This window comes from Ambystoma mexicanum, chromosome 1p, assembly GCF_040938575.1.
Source record: "Ambystoma mexicanum isolate Mex_15411 chromosome 1p, UKY_AmexF1_1, whole genome shotgun sequence".
Taxonomy (NCBI): domain Eukaryota; kingdom Metazoa; phylum Chordata; class Amphibia; order Caudata; family Ambystomatidae; genus Ambystoma; species Ambystoma mexicanum.
In genome coordinates, this window is record NC_090921.1 from 776,581,709 (window position 1) to 776,596,812 (window position 15,104).

The 15,104-nt window shown below is 45.8% G+C and overlaps 1 protein-coding gene across 4 annotated transcripts in view; it reads right to left on the reverse strand.

Annotated features, from left to right (window-relative positions):
* Positions 1 to 1,718: 1,718 nt before the first annotated feature.
* GATAD2B (GATA zinc finger domain containing 2B) overlaps positions 1,719 to 15,104 on the reverse strand; it is an 851,520-nt gene continuing 838,134 nt past the window's right edge. For 2 of the 4 annotated variants that reach the window (XM_069651301.1, XM_069651318.1), the window contains exons 10-11: positions 2,462 to 2,576; positions 2,082 to 2,348 (exon numbers count right to left, since the gene is read on the reverse strand). In XM_069651301.1, the coding sequence (XP_069507402.1) occupies positions 2,215 to 2,348; positions 2,462 to 2,576 (249 nt within the window). In that variant the 3' untranslated portion in view covers positions 2,082 to 2,214. Of the gene's footprint in view, positions 2,349 to 2,461; positions 2,577 to 15,104 lie in introns of all 4 variants that reach the window. The other 2 variants (XM_069651324.1, XM_069651310.1) reach the window with 2 other exon arrangements.

Below are 15,104 nucleotides of genomic sequence, written 5' to 3' on the forward strand. Positions count from 1 at the left end.
GTCTCTGTGGCCTCTAGTACCCAAGTACTGTCTCTTCTCCTAGTTCCACAGTATCCCCTCCGAATGTACACTATTCCAAACGCCAAAGGGCCATCTTTCCAAATGTTTCACAGGACTAAAGGGGCTCACTGTACAGCCACAAAACCGGTAGGATATTAAACGTCATCCAGAGAATACGTCTTATTGTTGTCGATTACTTATCGCCCGGATCCTAAACATATGCGATGTCCAATTCCAACATTTCATTTTCAAATTGTGGCCCTCTGACCATGGTTGTCTCAACCACTCATTCTTTAATATTGAACTTTGGGCACTGATGCACCTATTACAGGGCTTATACTTGCAATTTTTGAGTGGCAAGGTCCACGTGAAAGAGCACAGGATTGTGTCCCCGATTGCTTGGTCATACAGTGTGCAGGCATTACATCCAATACACTAATTCAAACTTTCAGAGAACAAGTAACAGCAGTGTTCCTGAGCTAGGACATCGCAAAACCAAAGAAGGGATTTCATGACCCACAGAAAAGCAAAGATCAACATTCAAAACCTAGAATGCACACACAATCACAGAAACACATTGAAAACCACACACATGTAATGTAAGAAACGTCAAAGCGAAATGTGCACTACGTGAATCACACCGATTAAAATACAGACCGATGTGTACAAACAAACCCAAACCAATCCATGAATAGAATCATTCTCACAACTGCACATTTATGATGGACACACTAGAAGACACTCACTGACAAATGCTCAAGAGGCACACAAGCAATGATTCAGTTAAGGCCTTTTTCAACATCTGTAAGGCTTGGACAAAGTAAAAGCACCTCCAAAATTATAAACCAGGACATACGGCATTCCCATGAGTGTCTAAACAGAACAAGCGATAGAGTGCGAGATCCAGCCTTCTGCTTTCGTGCACATCCACCCGGCATCGTTAATCTGGGGACTTCAGGTTTATTTTTCATTAAGGAAGTCATCCAACATTTTCACGCACAAAAGCATTTCGACTTCTAAAAAAGAAAGCATGACTTCCACATTTAAGCTTTGCCTTTTACAACTTCCTCTACTAAAAGGTTAACAAACTCTTGGGTGCAAGTGCTCAGAATAACAACTACCCTCCAAATGGTTTCACTGCTAAAGGTGTCAGGCAGTTTTTGTTGATCGAGGATGCACCCAATACAGAGTCCATGCATTTTCAATGTGCATATCTGGCATCGGAGCTTTTTTCTTTTGGCAAAGGCGCTGTCTTGAGGCGACTTACCCCTTTCCAGACTCGCTCACTACACTTTTCATTTCAGAGAGAACAAGCATAGCCTGCACCAAACATTCAGGGCCAAGGAATTTTTGCCTAAAAAACACTATTGCCAGGAAATGAGGACCTCGCACTAAAACCATAGGCTAAATGTCAAGGGGTACGGCAACATGAAACTGAAGATTAGCAGTTCAGATGTCTGCAAGGTCAAACGCCCTGGGCTAGACTATAGGATCACGAACAATGCAGTAGAAAAAAACTGGTTTCCTGGGAAGTATCAAAGCAACAATTTAAACTATAGCCACAACAAACAAAAGAAAAAGACCCTGCCTTTCAAGCCATCCAGGTGAGACTACAGCTAACATGTAAGAGAAAAGATTTGGCGCCAACTGTACAACACCCTTCAAGTCCTCAGTCATAAATCTCATCTTCACGTTGAAGTGACAGGCTGGTAACAGTGCAGAGAACATAGATCTTGCTTTATTTTATCGTGATGAAGGTGGTAGAGGAAAACCTAGTGCTCCCAGCTTCTCCACCACCACACCAGTAAGTGCGTAACAGTATTAATGGTGTCTTGCCTCCGCCACCAGCCCATTCCTCACCTTTGCAATTAGCAACCTCTTGGAGCCACAGGTCCGGTTTCTGACAGAATATTACGAAGAAAGAAATCCTAATGTGATTTGATACCGCCCGCCCCCCCACCAACGAATATCATAAAAACCAACCGCCAGCATAAAAGAAGCATAAAGATATATATACGTTTTATAGTACTGCACATGGTCCCGCCTGCGTGCGGGCAGGACGTGTCTTGCTGCAGGAGCCAGCTCGCGGCCATAGACTGGCAAGGGGCGAACAGCCCAAGTCGGACATTGTTTCCTTCCCTTGGTATGGTGGGCTCCAGTACAGGCACTGCATGCGACAAAAGGAGGTGGTGGTCAGTGGGGCTTGCACAGGCGTTATTTCTGTCCGCTGATGGACTGTGATATAGAGCGAGGTGGAATCATGTCCAGTAGATACTCCCGCTGCCGATCGGCCAAGCTGGCTGCTTTGTGGCCTCCAATGCCAGCGTTTAGATATGCAATATTCACTCCTTGCATGCAGAATGGTAAAGAAAGAAAGTGAAGTTAGAGAAATGCAGGCAATAAAAAAAAAAAAGCTAATGAAATCCTTGTTTTGTGTGCTCTTGTATGGTTAACACCTTACCTGGCATGCCAAGGAGCCCTCCCGCTACAGACAGTTGTGGGGCTTGAGCAAAGCTGGAAAGCATGGAGCGAGCTGTGGGGATGCCACGCTGCAGGGTATTCTGGGGCTGTGGTGCCTGAGAGAAACAAAGAAAAAAATTGAGACTTTGTTTACTTGTTAATCCTTAACACAGCTTTTGAGGTGCAGCTACACGGATTAATCCCATTCTTAGATGGTTATGTAGATTGACCATCCACCTGCGAAAAGGCGTGAGAGCAAGAAATTATGAAAGGAATTTTCCCAACCATAAAAGGAGGGTATCGACCTTGGACACGCGTCCTAGTCCCATCAACACGTTATTTGATCACCAAGCTTCCTCGAGTACATTAAGAAAACACACTTACTGTAGTGTTTTTACAGCTCATTTCGTTTTACATGTACAACCTAGGTTGTGCCCTCCCCACAACCCCAACCCACCTAGTTGCTTCTCTTCAGAATTTCACCTTGTGTAATTTAAGTTTCTCCAATTGGCGTTTGGGTGATCCTTGATAGAACCCCCGTCTGTGGGATGATGTACAACCCACAATGCTCCTGTGTGTTAGCAATCGTTTGGCTCTGTGTTTCCACACCCCTGCTTATGTAATGTAAGAAGGAGAAGTTGTGTATGCATTGCATGTATATAAAACACTTCAATATAAAAAATGTATAACTGTACAAACACATTTGTATAATATTTACATCAGAATTCGAACTTAAATCTGCCTGGTTTTTCCATTCCTGTACCTGCCTCCCTGGAGGTTGAGCGGAACACTCTTAATACACTGGTGGAGGGTCTCAAATATATGGCACTATAAAAGTCTAACCATTAGTCCCACCTGTGAATCTGCTTGGTTGGGTGTCTATACACTGTGGTGTAGTTAATGGATGAATTGACGTACCTGTGGTCGACTTGCGTACAGAATGGCAGATTTGCTAGGAATGCAATCATTGCCACCCCTGAACCTTGCAGAATGGCCTCAGGGCCCATCTTGGAGTATTCTAGTTGGTAACTTTTAGCATTCTTTTAGCACTGTACAAACCACCACAGTAATAACGATTTACGAATTGGATCGCCTTTGAGGGATTGCTTGTAGGCCACACAAAACATTGTATTCCCTAATATCCTTTGTCTCGTGAATGTAAAAGTACTTACCCAATATCAAATGTGTGCAGAGCTTTTTCTGCATGCGACTTGGAATCAGGGAAAAAAACACTAGTATGACCCCGGCGATGAACAGGAATTCAAACAGTGACCCTTTGTGTGCCGATTTAAAAAACAAACAAAAAAGGTTCCCGACAGTCATTTAGTACTAAACAATCTTTCTGATGTTACAGCCACACAAAACACCACTTTCAATCTGAAGTATTGCAGATCAAATGTGCGCGTAGGCTAAACAGGTGGGAGTATTACCCTTTGACATACCAAACTAATATTGCATTCTGGGGAAATTCTCACCACTGGCAAGTAACTCATTCCTTCCATGAAGGCTTTCACCACTAGTACAACTTCCACCACTAAAGTTTGTACTGCTATGCATTGTATGCTGCAAGTGCCGAGAAATACAGTGAAAGTGATTTATATGAAAGAACACTGTATAGTACATAAAATAAGTGACCACGATTCCATCTGAACAAGTCAGTAGAGCAATATGTTGCTTTAGCCCGAAATGAAAAACACTTCCACTTGTTATAATAATAAAAAGGGGGATTTGGTTTACATGATTTATTTAAAATGTTCATGCATCTGTAACACCCGTGCAAGTGGAAAAAGAATAAAAAGAAAGCATCGGATTGCCAGAAAGGGAGCCGCACAGGGATCTGAAAGGAAAAAGAATTAGATAATTACTGTTGCGAAAACAGGTGGGGGAAGGGTTGCAGGGGGAGACGTGCCTAGGACCCCCGCCCCTCACATCCCCACCAGGCTGCTTACAATTGTCCATCGGGACTCCCTGGCCCACACCTAGCAGACGTGGCCCAGGTTGGGGCTCTCCATGCTGCCTCAGAATTGCTGGGCTGCATATTGTCAAGCAGCCCAGCCATATAAAAGATGCCTCTCGCACACGGTTGCTGCTGCTACCTGCCAGCCTGAGCCACCACGAGAGAGGGTGCCAAGATCAGAGAATATCGAGATGAAGCATCAGCAAAAACCTTTAGACATTCCTGGCCAGGCTGTCTCAGAAATACGGTGTAACATTGTTATATAGTATGTTCAAGTAGGTGTCCGTAAGTGGCCTCAGTTCTAGTTCCCTTTAGGGGAGGTGCGGATTGACAAGTTTTCCAGCGGCCCGTGGTACTATCCTCTAGCATGGTAGAGGAGTGTACAGTGCCGTGGTAGAGCAGAGCCGAGTCTTGCGAGTGCAAGAAATGGCGATCCGGCAGACTGCCGGGAAGATGCCGCTGTGACTGTTAAGCAAATACAGTCTGCAGTCCGTGGGACGCGTGGAAGCATTAAGGTATGACATATTTTTGATTTGTGGATAAGGGTCTTGCGATACTTGTCCCAGCGTTGGGAACGCTGCTTGATTCGCGGTAATTGAGCTTCCTGCAACATGTTTTAGCAAAGGCGGATTGGACGGCAGGTTGGAATAATTATCACGGCGGCGACTTCGGGCCGTGGGTGCATTTGAGCCGCTGTAGTAACGACAGGTGCTGGCTCTTGAACTTGCCTACGTATATTTTCTTTTCTATTGAAAGCAGGTAGGCGGGAATATTGGGAGTTGAAATGTGCGCTTGATTCAGTGGCTTTGCGCTGAAGTGAACCATGTGGCGGTGTGCTGAGCCTCTATATCCGAACACGTATCTGCTACTGGGGGATTTTCATCACATTGGAGTTTAGTGGGACAACTGTAAAACGGTCTGGTTATTGGCGACATACTATATTCGAACTTTGTTGGTAAGTGACATGATTATGGGCCATTGCTCAGTGGTGATTAACTGGTGCTCCTAGTGGCGTTTGCTGCTTGTAGCTTTGGAGCCATCAGTCTCTGTTGATAATCAATTGTCACCACGCAGATACCCCTCCTTTTCTCTGGTACATAGTACCTCCCTGCAACAATGAAGTTACGCAGCAAACAAAAAGCCTATAACAAAAATAAAAGGCGCTGTGAATAATGAGCTGAATACCAGGTGAAAAACTCCCACAATTGGAAAAAGTAAAACCTAATAAAATCAGACTTTTTTCCATGTATCCTAATGGAGCCTTGATTAATGAACGTGCATGTACCACGGCGGAACTAGACAATAACTCTCTGTTGAATCTATGTTACAGCCTAGAAGGTCAAATAACGAATTTGGAACGGGTAGCAGTCCTCAAGGAGAGTAACATGCCTCCAGATTCATTGGAGATTGCAACAAATGACATTTCTCTAAATCGTAAAGGTGTTATACCGGAACGTTTATCATGGTCACCCTGTTTTATGGAACCCTTCATAGGGATTTCGACTGCCATACGCATATTACATCTCTGGACAATCTGAAAGGTGTTGAGAGCGTGTATACTGAGAGGTTCAGAGATTTGGAGGCACATAATGTTGCTACAAGCTTTGCATTAACGATCTTGCTAAAGCGATCACAACATCTCTTGCAAAGTTCAAACAAATGCCACACTATTGGCTGATCTGGTGAAATGTAACAAAACTGATACTAAAGTTACATATGCAAGTCCTCAAGTGCAGGGCTCTATCTCTTTGGGAGTACCAGAACCTACCGCAATAGTTAAAGACCCTGAGAATTTGAAATCCACCAAGGTAGATGATTATGTAGATTGACCATCCACCTGCGAAAAGGCGTGAGAGCAAGAAATTATGAAAGGAATTTTCCCAACCATAAAAGGAGGGTATCGACCTTGGACACGCGTCCTAGTCCCATCAACACGTTATTTGATCACCAAGCTTCCTCGAGTACATTAAGAAAACACACTTACTGTAGTGTTTTTACAGCTCATTTCGTTTTACATGTACAACCTAGGTTGTGCCCTCCCCACAACCCCAACCCACCTAGTTGCTTCTCTTCAGAATTTCACCTTGTGTAATTTAAGTTTCTCCAATTGGCGTGTGGGTGATCCTTGATAGAACCCCCGTCTGTGGGATGATGTACAACCCACAATGCTCCTCTGTGTGTTAGCAATCGTTTGGCTCTGTGTTTCCAGAGGGAACTGCACAGGTTTCCGTCTACATGTATGCATGGCTTTATGCCTATGGGTAAATGTTAATCCATTATTCAGGGAGGGAAATCTGGTAGATCCTGTAAGAATATAGCCTTGAAAAAAGAAAAAAGTTACATTGGTAAATTAGATCTATTGACCGAGCAAATTTACATTCTGATGAAGCCTTTTTCAAAAAATGAATAAAAAATGAACATAGAAACTGGCTTAAAAGCATAGGAGGACAATGTTGCTTGACAAAAAATGGACAGGATTTTGCAAGATGGAGATTTAAAAAAATTCTGGGTCAATTATAAAAGGGTCACTTGATATTGTATGGGAAGATAATAAATACAAGTATCATACCTGAATCATGGACAACTTCTCATATTGCACCTGTTTTTAAGCAAGGTGTAAGATCATTGCCAGAAAACTACTGTCTTCTGGCATTAACCGGTGTGGCAAGTAAAATATTCTGCACTATAATTCTGAAGGAGATTAACATATCGATAGTCAAAGAAAAAAATCAGTAAGCTTCAGACTGGTTTTAGAAAGGGCTGCTCTACTAATATTAACATCATTGTCAAATACTCTTATAGAACAAGCCAAATGTAAAGAAGAGTTACCACTATACTTATTGTTTGTAGATTTCTCATCTGCATTCGATAAAGTGGATAGATCTAAACTCTGGGCTAGACTGGAAAATATGGGTATGCTGGAACACCTACTTTATGTATATAAAAATATTACATGAAAACAACACTGAGTCAGGTTGGATAATTGTGGTAAAATGTCTAAATTGATATGAGTTAGACAGGGGTGCGCTCTTGCGCCAATCTTGTTTAGTTTGTTTCTTGCAGACTTGGTAGTAGATTTGTAGAAAAGTTAAATGCTTTCCCAAAAATAGGAAGTTCTAAAGTGGGATGGATTGGTTGTGCAGATGTCTTTATTATGGATGACACCTTCATAGGAATCTCCCAGATTGTCCAGGCGGTAGCTAAATATGCGGAACTAAATCGTTTAAAAATAAATCTAGATAAAACGCAATTTATGGCAGCAGGCAGATAATGATGTATTAGAGCTTGTATTAACAGCCTGTTGGGCCAGATTAAAAGGACAGCCCGTTACAGATATCTTGGGTACGACCTCTCTTCTGAAATAAAGAAAAACGAAGTAGTGCAGCAAAACAAGAGGGCAAAAGCAGCACCTATTGCGGCTGCTGTAACAACCTTTTCTAAGACGGCTGGATATAGTCTGCTTGGAATTTTAAATATTTACAAGCAGAAACTGTGTGCAGCCTTCTTATATGCCTTGGAATCATCCTATGAGGATTGGGGCAACTGGTCTGAACATTTTGAGGGGCGAGTATGGAGAAGGATTCTGGGGATTACTAGTTATAACCCTTTAGCAGTGATGAGACTGGAGATGGGACTGCTGACATACCTATCCACTGTTATTGATATGAACAGAGGGAAACTATACATACAAATTATGTTTTCCAATCCTGACTCTTTGTTGTTCTCTCTGAAATCTGCAATCATTGCCAACCAATGTGTGGTTTTGAAGAAACGTAGGGAAAGAAACAGGTTTTTTGCCAAAATTAGTTGGAATCCTCATTGGGAACATGGGGAAGGTGCGGTTCTAAAGGCATATAAAAATAGAGCTGAAAAATGGGACTGGGTGAGGAGTCATGAAAAAGTGGGCAGTATGAAGTCCCTAAGCACTTTCTCAAGGATGCATTACATCTATAAACAGCCTCAAAACTATCTAAGGCTTATGCCCTCTCCGGTAACATGGAAGACATTTATGCTTTTACGATTGAACAAATTGAGGTTCTTGAGGTTAGGGGAGCCTGGTGAGATCTGCCGTTGGAAAAGTGATTGTGTAGGATTTGTAATGACATGCAATCTATTGAGTCAGCTAGACATGTCCTTACTTCTTGCCCCAATATGATGGCTCACTATGAATGTTACCGTAGTAATTAGGTGGAGAATATTGAGGATATCACCAGTGAAATATTCTGGCTCAGATGTGTTTCAGGGTATAACCGTGGATTAACTATTGCCATCACACAAGTATGGAATTGTGTGAGAAAACCTTTGTCGAGCTTTGCAGATGTAGAGATGGTGGCTAACCTTTAATATAGGTGACACAGTGGTCATGATGATGTTTTCTATGTTCCCTATATATATATATATATATATATATATATATATATATATATATATATATATATATATATATATATATATATATATATATGGGATACATTACTCACCGTAATCGTATTTCTGATGCTTGTATCTGCTTAGATTCACATGCTGTGCATAGGCCGACATCTAGTGGAAGCTGCGGAGTATTACAGTTTGTTTTTCGAAAGTCGAAAATGGGCGTCGACACAGGCGTGCCAGTAATACTATCCCTAGTGTGACGTCCACTGTACCCAAGATCCCTCACGCGTGTAGGATCCTCAGATTGTATTTTTTCTGACATGAGGAAGCATGAGGAGTAGCGTGAGTACAGATAATCCAAGCAGATAGACAGAAAAGGTAAGACTACAAGCAATCATGCGCCTTCTCTCGGAGGGGAGGAAGGGTGGGTCGCATGTGAATCTAAGCAGATACAAGCATCAGAAATACGATTACGGTGAGTAATGTATCCCTTCTGAGGCTTGTGGAATCTGCTTAGATCACATGCTGTGCATAGATTAGCGAGCAGTACCAGAAGAAGGAGGTGGGATGTGAGAAGGGTCATGAGCAAACAGGTGTCTTAGAACCGCTTGTCCCACTTGTGTATCTGTCTTGGAATGAGTGTCAATGCAGTAATGCTGAGTAAAAGTGTGAATAGAGCTCCAAGTAGCCGCTTTGCAAATGGTGTCGAGGGGAACATTTGCAATGAAAGCCAGAGTGGCACCAATGCCTCTAGTAGAGTGGGCCCTTGGCGTAAAAGGCAGAGTCTTGTCAGAAAGAGAGTAACACAGCTGTATACAGTTGATAATCCACTTCGAGATAGCGCCCTTAGAGACGCGATCCCCCTCTCTGCCTGTAGCTACGGAGACAAACAGTTGATCTGTTTTCCTTAGCGGTCTGGTTTTATTTACATAGTATAGGACCGCCCTACGCACATCTAGGGTGTGTAGTTTCACCTCAGCCGAGCTTTGCGGGTTCTGGAAGAAAGCCGGAAGCTCGATGGACTGGTTTACATGGAACTTGGATATGAATTTAGGTGAGAACCTAGGGTGTGTGCGTAAAACCAGTTTGTCCTTGTGGATAGTAAAGAAAGGATCCTGCACTGACAGAGCCTGAATTTCACTGACCCTTCTTATGGAGGTAATGGCTACTAAGAAGGCCGTTTTATAAGTCAGGTGTTTGAGACTACTTTTATGCATGGGTTCGAATGGGGGTCCCATGAGCTTAGCTAGCACCACGTTGAGGTCCCATCCTGGCGGTGGGTTCGAAATAGGAGGGTGAAGTCTCTTTACTCCTTCCATGAAGGCTTTAACCACTGGTACTTTCCACCACGAGACCTTGTTATGGGATGTGGTGTAAGCCGAGAGGGCTGCCAGGTGTACTTTCAGCGAGTTAAAAACCAACCCTGCATCCAGCAGGTGGAGCATGTATGTCACAACGTTGGAAGGAGTGCAATCAACCGGGTTGATTTGTTTATTCTGGCACCAGATAACGAATCTTTTCCACTTATCAAAGTAACAGTGCCTTGTATTTGGTTTCCTGGACTCCTTTAGAATGTCCATACACCTCTGTGGTAATTTGAGATGTCCAAACTCTATGACTTCAGGAGCCATGCTGCTAGGTTCATAGAGTTGGGTTCCTGATGCACTGTTTGACCCTGTTGCTGGGACAGTAGGTTGTACCAGGCTGGGAGTCTGATGGGTTCGCACACCGCCATCCTGCGTAGGTGTGGAAACCATGGTTGTCTCGCCCACATGGGAGCAACTAGGATGAGCGTCATAGATTCCTTGTTCATCTTGTACACCACCTTCCTGATGAGAGGAGTTGGTGGAAAAGCGTACGCAAACATCCCTGACCAGTTCATCCACAGGGCATTCCCTTGGGAGTCCGGCTGGGGGAACCTGGATGCAAATCCTGGGCATTGTTTGTTTTCGCTTGTGGCGAATAGGTCTATAGTGGGGAAACCCCACTGAGAGAAGAGATCTTCTACTACGTCTCTGTGAAGGACCCATTCGTGTTCTTCTGGGAGGGAGTTTCTGCTTAGAGCATCCGCTAGGGAATTGAGCTCCCCTGGAACATGTTGCGATGACAGGAAGATGTTCCGTCTGAGTGCCCATATCCATATTTTCTGGGCAAGCTTGGACAGATTTGGCGAACGAGTCCCCCCTTGCTTGTTCAGATAGAACATGGCTGTCGTGCTGTCCGTCCTGATCTGCACCGACAAGTTCAGTAGATGGGGCTCGAACGCCCTTAGCGCTCGGAATACTGCCAGAAGCTCTAGCAGATTGATGTGGTTCTTGGCTACTGAGTGAGACCAGAGACCCTGAGCTGTGTGGTGGAGATGGTGAGCTCCCCACCCAGTCAGGCATGCATCTGTAGTCACCACGGCTTGTACTTCGGGATCGTAAAAGGGTTTCCCCTTTGCGAGATTCTCTCTTGTCCACCAGTGTAGGCTCTGTACGAGTGTTGGCGAAACGACCACTAGATCGTCCCAATGACCACTTGCCTGAGACCACTGTTTCGCCAACCATTCCTGCATGGGACGCATGCGCAGACGCGCGTGGGGGACCAGGTAAATGCATGACGCCATCATGCCCAGTAACCGCATAGCTTTGCGTACTGTTATCTGTTGAGTTGACTGATAATGCGGAATTTGCAGAAGTATATTCCGAATTCTCTCTTCCGAAGGGAAGGTCAATCCTTTCTGAGTATCTAGGATAGCTCCTAGAAACTGTTTTGAGGTGCTTGGCACCAGACTTGACTTTTTCTCGTTGATGGAGAAGCCTAATTCGTGGAGGAGGTCGATAGTCCTCTGAATGTTTGACCTGCAAATTCCTGGGGTTTCCCCCGTTATGAGCCAGTCGTCCAGATAAGGGTACACCGGGATTGCTTCCCTGCGTAGGTGTGCAGCCGCCACCGCCAGTACCTTGGTGAATACCCTTGGTGCTGAAGCTATCCCGAAGGGCAGTACCTTGAATTGGTAGTGGCGACTGTCCACCTTGAAGCGCAAGTACTTTTTGTGCGCTGGGAGCATGGAAATATGAAAATAAGCATCTTTCATATCCAAGGTTGCCATGTAATCCCCCTTTTTTAGGAGGGGGATTACCTCTTGTAGCGTGGTCATACGGAATTTTTGGGGCTTGACATATTTGTTGGCAGGCCGTAAGTCCAATACTGGGCGCATTGTCAAATCTTTCTTTGGCACAAGGAAGTAAGTTGAATAGATACCCTTGTTTACCTGGTGTCCTGGGACGAGTTCTATCGCGTCCTTTTCTAGCAGAATGGCGATTTCCTCGAGAAGGATCCTTTGATGCTCTAGGGAGTGCACTCTTTGTCGTGGAGGATGATTCCGGGGACGCTGCAGTAGTTCTATACAATATCCTGCGGATACTGTTGACAGCACCCATCTGTCTGAGGTGATCCCTTCCCAAGCCTGGGTGAAGGTGGAAATGCGTCCCCCTACTGGGGTTGCGTGGCAAGGGACCCTGAACTGAGCGTCACTGTTTTGGTGGAGGCGTGCCACCGCCCTTGTTGGGGCTGCCTCTGCCTCTTCCACGACCTCTTTTGTTACCCCTGCCGTAACTCTGGGTAGACTGCTGGTTGTTATTCCATTGTGTACCTTGTCCCTGGGCATAGTTGCCTCTTTGTGAATTTTGGCCGCGTGGGCGACGAAAATTATTGTTCCCCCTCTGGTTAGGGGGTTTGTTGGTAAGCTGGCCAAGGGATTTGAGAGTCTCATATTCATCCTTGGCATTTTTAAGTGCGTCTTCGACCGCTTTCCCAAACAATAGGTCGGGTTCCACTGGCTTGTCTATTAAAGAAGCCTGGGTTTCTGTCTTGAATCCCGACTGCCGTAACCACGCATGTCTCTTGATAACAGTACCTTCTGCTATCAATCTCCCTGCGTTGTCAGCGGCGTCGAAAGTTGCTTTTAAAATGCAACCAGACACGGCTCTCCCCTCTGCCGAGATCCGAGCCAGCTGGCCCTTAAACGGTTCTGGAGCAGAGGCAATGAGCGCCGCGACTTCTTCCCATTGATGGCAATTGTAACTAGCCAACAGGGTGGTGGAATTCGCAATCCTTGCTTGGTAGGCGGACGTTGAGGCTACCTTTCTGCCAAACCCGTAAAGTTTTTTGCTCTCCTTGTCGGGAGGAGCTTCTGATGAAGATAAGGGCGTGCCAGCCCTCTTTCTAGTGTTGGTCACCACTAGGGAATCTGGTTTAAGATGTCCCTTTATATACAGAGGGTCAGACTGGGCTGCCCGGAAAATCTTTTCAATTCTGGGGTTGACAGCTCTGGTGAGGTTAGGATTCACCAGGGAAGGATCTATTCTTCGTTGGATGGATTTGAGGATAGGGATGGTCTGAGCGACCGGTCTTCTCTCTCCTACAAACTCCTCCGCGAAGTCCCTTTCCTCCTGTACACCGTGGGTGTCGATGTGGAAGTGTTCCGCTGCTCGAGCGAGAACCTCGTTAAGGAGGGGCTGGTTATCAACTGGAGAGTCAGTAACTGGGGCTTCGCTTTGTACTGGGGAATCTACTCTGTAAATTTCCTGCTCATCTTCTCCCTCCTCCAGGTCCTCATCCTCTGCATAGTAATCTGTCCCGGTTTGTTCTTCCATAATTGCAAACTCCTGGTCCTCTTCAGGGAAAACTTGTCCCTGATAACTGGGGAGTGGAGTAGAATATGGAGTGGAGTAAGGCTGAACCTCGAAGGGTTCAGGTCTTTCGACCCGGGGCTTTTTACTTAGCGGGATAGGATCGGAGGAGCCTGAGGGTGTGGCCCCTTGAGGGTTATATGAAAGAAAGTGTTCTGGGTTCTTATCATAAAAATCAGCCAAGGAAGACATCCTAGACATAACCCTGTCTATGTCTTCACTGGACCATTCCCTGGAACAGGGTATTACTTTAGCAGGTGATTTATTTTCAAGGGTAGACTTGTGTTTGCTTGTCTGCTTAGGCTTTACAGGGGTGGAAGGCTGTGCTTTCCGCTGTTTCCCCCCTTCTCCGTGCGTGGAAAAATGTTTTCCCTGTCCCTTGGGGGCCCCAGAGACTTTCGACGCCTGGCGTCGAGGGTCTGGAAAGGTATCTGTGTGCTTCGGGCGTGGGGCCTCACTGGTGTTAACCGCGGTCTCGGTATCTTGGAGCGCGGCCTGGGGGTGGAAGTCGTCTTCGTCTCCCGACGATCGAACTTCCGTTAGTGTGTGTAGCGAGGCACTCTTGGCAAGAGTGGATGATTGCCTTGCGTCGTGAGGCGATCTCGATCGAGAGCGCCCAGAGGACACCGAGTCGGACCGTTCTTTTTGTGCCTCTTTCCGGGAAGTCGACGTCGTCGAGGTCCGGTTGGTCTTAGTGTGTTTAGTGTGTGTTAGGTGTGTAGCGCTTGCGTCGCCGGGGGTCTTCCCCATAGCCGCCTTGCCGGACGACCTTCCGAGGTCGGGGACCTGCGCTCGTCGGCTGTCTTTCGACGCCGTAATGCCCTCGCCGTCCGAAAGTACGGCGTCGCTGCCATCGCTGAAGGCGCCCTCCGCTGCCATGGCCTCCTGCCTGGCGTGGTGGGCCCAACGCTTTGTCGAACGGTCCTTAAGTGTCTTAGGTTTAAACCTACTACACGCTCTGCAGTTCGCTTCGGGGTGATCCCTCGGCAAGCAGAGATTGCACGTGGCGTGCCTGTCGACCCAAGGGTATTTGCGATTGCACTTGGGGCAGAATTGAAAAGGGGTACCCTCCATACGCACCTTAAGGCAGCGGGCTGCTAAGTGTAGGAATATATATAAATGTAACTATATATCAAGAGTGAAGAGTATGTACCACCCCCCACTCTCCCTACTTGTAAGGGCCGAGGCCAGCGGCCTACTAGGCCCGGGCCGAGGCCAGCGGCCTACCGAGGCCCAGATCCGTCGTGCAGCAGTCGACGGTCGATGACTTCTCCAGCCGTCGTCGAGGTTGAGGGTCGACGTTGGGGTGGGGAAGGGAATGAATAAGAATTAAAATTATAATAACAGCAAAAGTATGGCTAAGGCCAGGGAACTCCGCAAGATGCTTCCGACCAGTATGGCGGAAAAAAACAATCTGAGGATCCTACACGCGTGAGGGATCTTGGGTACAGTGGACGTCACACTAGGGATAGTATTACTGGCACGCCTGTGTCGACGCCCATTTTCGACTTTCGAAAAACAAACTGTAATACTCCGCAGCTTCCACTAGATGTCGGCCTATGCACAGCATGTGATCTAAGCAGATTCCACAAGCCTCAGAAATATATATATACCTATATAAAATATGTCTTTCATGC